Genomic DNA, 9,192 nt, shown 5'->3' on the forward strand with positions numbered 1-9,192 from the left:
TAGGGCTGGGATGTGTAGATCAAGCAGTAGAGTGCTTGCCTAGCAAGTGTGATACCCTGAATTCAAACCGCAGTACTGACAAAAAGGAAGAGAGAGAGAGACAGAGAGAGAGAGAGAGAGAGAGAAAGGGGGGAAGAAAGGAAGGAAGGAAGGATGGAAGGAAGGAAGGAAAAGAAAGAATGACAAGGATGTTGACTGTAGTGTTGATCAAGCAATGTGACTTGGATATGTTATTTAAACTGCCTCTGACTCATGGTTCCCTAGCTGTAAATGAAGCAAAATTGTTGAAGTGTGATGATCCAATGAGGTAACAGAAGACTGAATTTAGAATAGTGCCTGATCCACAGTCACCTCAACACAAATGGAAACTGAAAATCACTAGAGTAGCAAGGAATTGGATCGACCATAGACTAATGTATATGCCAGCATTCCTTCCATAACCCTTCATTTCTTTAGATGTTAAATGAGATACAGTTTCATTACATGAATAAGTGCTCCATGAATAGAAACTAATACTTTGACCAGAAACGAATGTTCAAGGTCATAAGAAGCAGACAAAGAGCTCACAGATATTCTGATTGTAAACTCACTCTAGTCCCATGATCCCCATGTTTGGGAGATAATATCAAAACAAAACTTTGCAAAATGAATGAAAGTTGCCAGGTGACCACTTATCTAGGTAAAAATTCAAGATGGAATCCCTCAGCTTAGAGGGTGTTGTTCATGAGTCCTGGGCAGAGGACTGCCTTCAGAGTCTCTTACCTCCTACCCTCTGAATGTCAAGGGTGCTTTTCTTCTTCCTCTTTCTATTTCTCCTTGCTTTGCTAAATAAATCTTTCCTGGCCTTCGACCTTGTAAATTTCTTTTTGTGAAATGCTTCAAAATTCTTGTCATTGTGGATTTCAGGAGACTGTTTTTCCCATGGGTAATTAGGGAGTTGAGACACCCCCTCTTTCACTGGGAATTCTTTTGTCCTCAAACCTTTCTCTGGTCACAATTCTACCATCATCTAGTGTTAGAGGAATTTGAGATAAACCAGTAGAAGGGTTGACATATTCCACACCGACTCTGGCAAGTATGGATATGAGTTCTCAAGAAGGCATGAGCAGAGTGGTATGGAGGTGTTCACTGATACAGATCTGATGCAATGAAGGTGACATTCTATCCTGAATGGGGAAAAAAGAAGGAAAACATCTTTGAAAGGTATTTCTTAATGCCATGGACAGGGACTGGACAACACATGGTTCGGGAAGGAGAGGCTAGAAGAAGGGAAAGACTCCTTAGACTAGGCCTCCATGGCGGGAGAGACTAATAAGGCACCCAGATTCATGGGAGGTGAAAAGTGCTAAGGACACAGATGACTGCACAATGAGGAGGCTAGATGCAGAGCCTAGAAACAGTGCATTATTTCCAGGGAATGCTGGCCAGCAAAAGCCAGGAGAGAAGGTCTAATATGGGAAAGACTGCAGTTGTCTGAAACCTTCTCTCATCTGTAAGATTCCATAATCTTCTGGAGTATGGCCACTGCTGAGGCCAATCCATGGTTACTCAGGGTACTTTTTCTTTTTGATATTTTCCTTCACTTTTGTTGTTGCTGTTCTTGTTGAAAGTTTTCCTACCTAATTAGAAAGAGTTGGGGAACGTTTTCTCTTCAATTATATGCATGTTTGTATGAAATGTGAATGATTTGCCTTCTTGAGGAATTAAATTTGTATAATAGCCATCTACGCTTACTATTTTCTTTGTGGAAAAATTCAGTCTTAAAATAATTGGGGGATGATTCAGATTATTTCTTCTGAATCTCTGTAAATAATATTTTTCTAAGGACTTGTTCATTTTATTTAGTTTAAATTTTATTTCTGAGGTTGCCCATAGGATTTTCTTACTGTTCTTTCCATTTTATAGAATATATAATGTAGGCTGTGATGCCATATTTGTCCCATGTATGACTGTACAATTTTAAAATTAGTGCCTTATTTTCTTTAAAAAAATTAAAATGTTTACCAGCCATCCCCTTGGTCCATGCTCCCAGTGAGACTGTCATATGCTCTTTCCAGATTACAATGACAAGTTGGATTCCACAAGCATTTATTAATCATTTTATGTGTTCACTATCAAGCACTCTAGGGATACAGAATTCAGTAACTCATTACCAATTGGCCCTGTCCTCAGGGATTTACAGTTTTTATTTCCTGAAATGCAAGTAAAGAGAAAACTCAATATTTTCTGGGCAGGCCAGCAGGTCTGAAGTGATTGGGGTCTTTGCCACTCCGGCCCCATTCATTGGCAAACTGGTCAGCCCTTGAGTCCTCTGCTCCATGGCCTGTGAGTCTCTGAATACCCTCTCTGGCATCACTGTAATCAGGACAGACAGAAAGGAGATTCATCACCAGTCTGATAAGCAACAGCCCCACTCTCTCAATCCCATTCCAAGGCATGTCTGTAAGAAGAGACCAGGAAGGCCAAGGAAGGAGGAGCTTGACATACTGGCCCTGCCCAGCCCAGCTACTCCTCCCTCACTAAGCACAGGAGGGAGAATGGGAAAGAGGAGGAGGGCTGCAGCCACCACAAGGAACCTCTGTGTAGAAGAGAACCTTCTCCTGACTGCCCAAGGCGGTCCAGCCCTGCTCATCCGGGCCTGGCTTCCCCAGGAGCCTGCCTTACCTGATGACTTTAGCAGCCCAGGCTCCCCCAGGTCCCCTCCGGGAAGCATCATAGTTCCCCCGAGCATGGAAGTACTTGTCCGCTCCTTTCCAATTGGCCTCTCTCATGTCAGAGTAGGCTCGCCACATGTCTCTCGCCCCTGGAAGAGGAAGAGATGATGAACATTGATCATGCCTGGGCAAGAGAGAGGAAGAAAAAAGATTCCTCCAACCGAGTCCAAAGATTTCAGCCTTTGAAAAAGCCCTAGAAAGTGTGACTTGAAAGGAAGATTCCTTTACTTTTTACTTCCCTGGGTTACAGTAGCGGGAATGGCACTTGGTGCAAGTCTTATTCTGTTTAATCCATTCTTGGTTCTGTTGCTAGTTTGTTTTTAACTGTGTGTGAAGCATGTGAAGAAGATGTAGAATGGTCTTTTAGGATATTTCATTGTATAAAAATGAAAACTCTCTCTATAGAAAGCTCCAGGGACCTTCTGCCTAAGGCATGAGAATGGGATTCTTAGGGTAGGGTACAGAGAGCTCTCTCTCAACCTTCTCAAAATGGGAGAAATTAATGGGCAGAGTGAGAACAGCCGTCTTCAGTCCTTCTGAATGTCCCGGGTATAATTGAACCTGGACAATTGTCAGAATCCCATCGGCAGGTGATAAAGTTGAGGTTTCTGAGAGATTTAAATAGACTTATGATCATGCAGAGAAACCGCAACTGAGCTAGGCACTGGAGGCTCATGCCTGTAATCCTAGCTACTTGAGAGGCTGAGACCAGGAGGATCATGGATTGGGGCTAGCCCATGCAAATATTCATGAGAACCCATCTACAAATAAATCAGGGCAAAACGGAGTGGAGGTGTGGCTCAAGTGGTAGAATGACTGCTTTGCAATTACAAGCTAGGAGTACAAACCCCAGTCCCACCAAAAAACAAAAACAAAGAGGCACTGACCAACTAGGTTCAAAACTTCAGTGTTCTCTCCAATAAAATTGAGAGTGTTGAACACTTCAGGAGTCATGAGAAGAACTGAGGAAATACACATATGTTATCTAGAACATGCCGAGTGCTCAATATATTTTCACTCTCTGTGCCTTAGCAAGAATGGAAGAAAAAAAAGAAAAAGGATAAAACAAAGATGAGCAGGGAGTTAGTGGCCTGAAGGAATCTGATCAAGTTAAAGTTAAATGGGAAAGATTCTTTAAAAAAAATCAATCTAGAAGAGAGGGAAATCTAATGTAGTATTCTAATCATGGCTTATATAATTCCTCTTAGGAGATAACTTGTCTGTGGTGTGCAGAGAGATTGCTTTTATTATTTTTTTCTACTTATTCCCTCCAAGTTACTAATTTAAATGGAATACTTGAATAAAGATTTGCTGAATGCATAGTTCCGAAAGCCTGGCACCTCTTATCATTTGTGAGCAGCAACCAGAGGTAGTGATTCTCAAACTCTACTGTGCATACAAAAACTGGGGCCATTGTGGTTCAGTGGCAGAGGAGTGGGATATGGACTTGGGCCTCAGCATTTCACAGAGTATACCTGATCCCTTGTGATGCTCATGCAAGTGCTTCTAGAACAAGCCTACATAAAACAATTACCTAAAGAATAAGAAATATTTTTTATCTGGGTATGTGAGAATGTAGCTAGGAGCAAAGCAATTCCTTAAAAAAATTACTCAGAGACTACCTCAGAAAAATTGACACCTGAAATTTAAATACTGCAATTTGAGAACTGGGACATGGCCCAAATGGTGGAGCAACTGTCTAGCAAGCATGAGGCCCTGAGTTCAAAAATTCAGTAACACCAATACATGAATGAATACGTGCATACATAAATACATAAGTAAATACTGCATTTGAAAACAAGGTCTTACTATTATGGCTGAGGGTATATTTCCTTCAATGTCTGTTTGCTCAGTGTGTCTTGATCCCAACAAAACCATCGTGTCTTTTACTGTGGATAAAGGACCTACAGTTGCCTTCCAAAAGGCACCCTGTCCAATTTACCATTTCTCATTAAAAAAATGGGATTTCTGTCACAAATATCCCACTCTCTTATTTGGTAGCTGTAGTGTACTCTGAGAAGCAAGTCTACCTGGCTTAAATCTTGCCTTTTTTCTCTGGCATTCTGTTAGGTACCCCAGGCTCTTTGTGAGTCAGTTTCTCTGTTAAGAGGTAAGAATGATGCCTACTTCACAGGACTAAAGAAAGAAAACGAGTTGCTTTGCTCCCATAAATCTTTAGCACACTGCCTACAAGATACTGAAGCTCAGTGATTTTGGTGGTTATCACAGTGGGATGGGGGCCGCACTGGTTCTGAGCACACTCCACACACTTGATGTACCAGCTTCAGGGCTATTGAAATGTGTGTCTCTAACATTCCAGTAGAGGGGAGTAGAGTCCCGCTTTCATTAAGAGAGCCTCCCCTCCTGAATTCCAGCCAACTCCTGCTCTCCTGATGAAGTTTCTGTCTAAATCTGATGCTCATAGAGAAGTGTCAAAGCTGGAGAAAAGCATGGGGAACTACTGTTAGGAAACACCATGCTCCTCCATTCCCTGATGGCTTCACTAGCACCTTTGCCCAGAGCACATATGGTCTCTGCTCAGGTAAATAAATTCTTGGACCCACAGCCTCCTGCCCCTACCCTTTGGGCCTTACCTTGACCAGCTTCCTTGACAAATGAGGTCCACCTTTGGCTGTCAACTCCCAACAACAGGAAGCAGAAAATGATGCCAATGGCAAGCTTCATCCTGCTGTAGCATCAAGGAAACACAACTCAGGACAATGAAGCTTTTATTTAGACTTTGATTTTCTGTAATGGTGACCTATTCTTGCATTGCAGTAATACAACCCACTCAAATTTCCATACAAGAATTGTCTTGTGTGCATAAATACATGACAAATAAGTAGAATTCAGAGGGTCTAGTTCTGCATTTCTGTTCATCTTAGAATCTCAGTGTCTGAGTACTTGCAATGGACCAGTTGTATAGAGCATTTCTCATTTCAGTCACCCCTTGTTATGCCTGAACCCCAACTGTACAGGAAGCTTCTAAGGTGGCATTTGGGAATTTTGTAACAAACATACATCTCTGCAATATAAGATAAGTTAAACAATCAATAAATACGTGTAGAGTGGTGACTCTGACTCTATCCACAGTACATACTTCACACAGAAACATATCACAAAACTCTCCTCTAAAAAGTATCACATGTTTTGAATTCTAATGATCAGAATAGTAGACCCAGGTAGGATGCAGAGAGCTGAGATACAGCATAGGAATGTTGGTCGGGATAGAAAATATCAGAGTCAAATTGTTGGAAAGTTCTAGCTCCTTACCTTGTGCTGTGGTTCCTGCTGAGTCCACAAGTGATTTAGAGCTGCCAGTGCTGCCTGCTGCAGAGCTGTGGTAGGTGCTATATATACTGGCACTTGGCTCATGGAGCAAACCTCTCTCCCTGTTGCACAATCCCTCTTGACCGGCAGACACTATGTAGAACACCAGGGTCTTTCTTCACACAAATCTAATTCTCCCAGATTGTGCAATCTGGCAACTTCCAGGAGTGTAGCAAGTTAGGCCTAACTTGCTTCAGCTTCTTTCCTATCTCATTCTACATTGGAAACTATTGGGATTCAGTAATGTGCACACAGTGATGTACTAACCATGTGCTATGAAGGTGATCAATATTGGAAAAAAGATTTGGTTGTGCAAAGAATGTGAGACTACAAGGGAAATGGAACAGCTGAGCTAATTCCCACTGCAAGGGACAGTCTGGAATGAAGCTGGACCTTGGGGCATAAGAGTAGAAAAACAGAAGGCAGACAACGCAGGAAAACAAAACTGTTACATGTATGTGCAAGGACTCAGCACTGGATAAAAGCCTCTACAGACTCATGAGTACTCATGATCATTGCTACTGAAGATCACATGGCCTGCTGTAATGGGCACTTCAAAGCTACATTTTGCTAAGGAGCACTGACTCCTTACTTAGGCCCCAAGTTAGTAATTAGGACTACAAAAGGGAACTCTTTTGGTGGTAGCCAGCTTGTATGATGGATAGGTAGCTATGCTTCTTATTGAAACCGACATTCTGACACTTTTCCCCTGTTTGTCTGTCTGTTCCCTCTCTCTCTCTCTCTCTCTGTCTTTTTCCTCCCCCTTTGTGTCTCTCAATGGTAGAGAGACCAATATTAACACTCCGTACTTTCTCATTTAACCAGGAAATCTTCTCCCCCTTACCTCTCTCTGACATCACTGAGTTAACCTGTCAACCAAAACAACATATTTGGAAATGTAGGACCAGTAAAACAGAGAACTAAGGCCAGCACTTATTGTGGGACATGAGTTTTGTACTCAAATTGAGCCCTTGAATTCCGTTATAAAAAATGACATTTTCTTTCAGAAGTGGGACGACAGAGCTATGAAAAGTTGACTCACTTTCTCCTCCTATTTGTCTGATGAAAAATAAACCTTATTTCCTTTCCCTTGAAACCTGGGTCTTATTACTTGTAAATTGGCATTGAGGCCAGGGCACCAGCTTTTCAGTAACCAGGTTATATGTGGAGGATGCTCTTATCCAGGAGAACGGAACAATGGTATAAAAACTTGCTATAAGATCATGCAGAAGTGACATGATGAAGATGCATAGGGATCAATGCATCTTCAGGAACACTGGCTGCTAAATTACCAGAATAGTCCAAGGTTTAGAAAGAAAGCAGAGTTGTGGGATGAGCACACTGATGCTCAGAAAGCATATGTTAAAAAATAGCAACCGTAGCATGAAAAGCAAGACTGTGCTTTACTATGTGAGTCTGCTAAGATTGTGTTGGGAAAAAGTTTCACGCAATTGCCCAATTGGGCAGTCTGCCCAATCCTACTCCATCATCCAAAAGGAAAAATTAACATTTATTGTATTTCCCTAGAAAAGAAAGATGGTGTATGTGTAATGTGGCAGAGATATGAGGGATCCTAAAAGACATTGGCTCTAGTCCTTCTACAGTGGGACCTTGGTCTGGAAGCCTACAGAAAGCAGCAGAGCAGGAAAGGCCCAGCCCAGGATTCAGGATTTTAGCCTGGGATGCTTGCAAGAAGAGGAATGCGGGTAGTATATTGGAGACAGAGGGAAGTAGTGTAAACTGATGCAAGCAAATGATGTTAGCAGAGATGCTGGAAGATGGTTTATAAGGATTGGGAAGTAGGTGCACTTATCCTTACTCAGTAACCCAGAGAAGAATAAGGATGAAGGACATTCAGGGTTTTTGTCCTTTTTTTTTTAGAAGATCAGAAGCAGTATTAATAGGATGTTAGAAAAAGGAACAATGATCCAGGATAAAGCAAATTAGGCAAGATTGACACCATGTGATGCTTCTTTCTGGTTCTGGACCTTATTTTAACATTTTTTTTTTGTGACACTGGTGTTTGAACTCAGGGCCTACACCTTGAACCACTCCACCAACCCTTTTTTTGTGAAGGGTTTTTTTGAGATAGGATCTCGTGAACTATTTTCACTGGCTGGCTTCAAACTATGATCCTCCTGAACTCTGCTTCCTGAGTAGCTAGGATTACAGGTGTGGGCCATTGGCCCCTGACCTTATTTTAATTCTTTTGGGCAAAATGAGATGAAAATTATAGAGAAGATGACTATCAATGGATTTTCTTGCCCCTTTGGTTCTTATCCAAGGCACCCCAAGTCACAGTGAACAGGAAGATCACCTCAAAGCAGGTTATAGGACATGAGAAGTTGCTAGTTAAGCCATAAAATGAGTCCAGGGACAAGATAAAAGGCCCCATGTGGAGATAATTGCCCATTCCTACCCTTCTTTGTCTCCTTCTGCAAACAGATTTCCAGGCACAGGCCCCCCTCCTGCTCCCACCTAAACCTCCCTGGGTCCCTAACCCCAATGTAAGCCCATGTATTAGCAATGTTCACTGTAGTCTGATCCCTGGCACTGCCCTATAAGAATCCTGTCATTTCACTGCTGGGGACCCCAGAATTTTGAGTATGAGTTCATCTGGGACTGCCGGCGTAAAATAAATTCCAAATTCTCCCTTTTAGCCGAGTGTCACTAGGTTTCTCATTTGACAATATTTATGCAGCAATAGTTGGACATTCCCTAAGCAACTTCTATTCTTTGGCAAAAGTGTGATTCCCTGGGCTGCCTTGGCTCACTTGGTCCTAGGAGTAGAGAGGAGCAGGAGAGATGGGAAGAGGGGTGTTGTTAGCCATCCACAGCCATGGAGTACTCATCGGAGTACTTGACTGACTGCTTCCTAGAGAGAGCATATGATATTCAGATTCCTTTTCCTACTTTTCTTGGTATAGAAATCTTGGCCTGTGATTATATCCTATCACATTTATTTTGCTATCCATTGCTGAAAGCCCTCTCCCCACTTTTTCACTGAATCAAGTCATGCTCTTCTTTGACAGATATATTAGAAAGCAAGTACAGTAAGAAGACATTAAGATGAATTCTTCACAGGGATTTTTCCCAGCATTGAATATTACTCTCCTTTGTTACTCAATGTATTCTGCCTTCCAGGAAG

The 9,192-nt window shown here is 42.1% G+C and overlaps 1 protein-coding gene across 2 annotated transcripts; it reads right to left on the reverse strand.

The window, feature by feature from the left end:
- Nucleotides 1–2,071: 2,071 nt before the first annotated feature.
- On the reverse strand, nt 2,072–6,119 carry LOC141411020 (serum amyloid A-3 protein-like). Of its 2 annotated transcripts, none has more exons than XM_074042711.1 (4): nt 5,988–6,119; nt 5,309–5,403; nt 2,665–2,803; nt 2,072–2,355 (listed from the first exon to the last, which is right to left on the reverse strand). In XM_074042711.1, the coding sequence occupies exons 2-4, from the start codon at nt 5,397–5,399 to the stop codon at nt 2,217–2,219; spliced, it is 369 nt and encodes a 122-aa protein (XP_073898812.1). In that variant the 5' UTR covers nt 5,400–5,403; nt 5,988–6,119; the 3' UTR covers nt 2,072–2,216. The 2 variants fall into 2 exon arrangements, with proteins under 2 accessions (XP_073898812.1, XP_073898816.1); XM_074042715.1 differs by having other exon boundaries at nt 5,309–5,400; nt 5,988–6,037.
- Between the last annotated feature and the right edge of the window lie 3,073 nt (nt 6,120–9,192).

Source organism: Castor canadensis, chromosome 1 (assembly GCF_047511655.1).
Source record: "Castor canadensis chromosome 1, mCasCan1.hap1v2, whole genome shotgun sequence".
Lineage (NCBI taxonomy): Eukaryota > Metazoa > Chordata > Mammalia > Rodentia > Castoridae > Castor > Castor canadensis.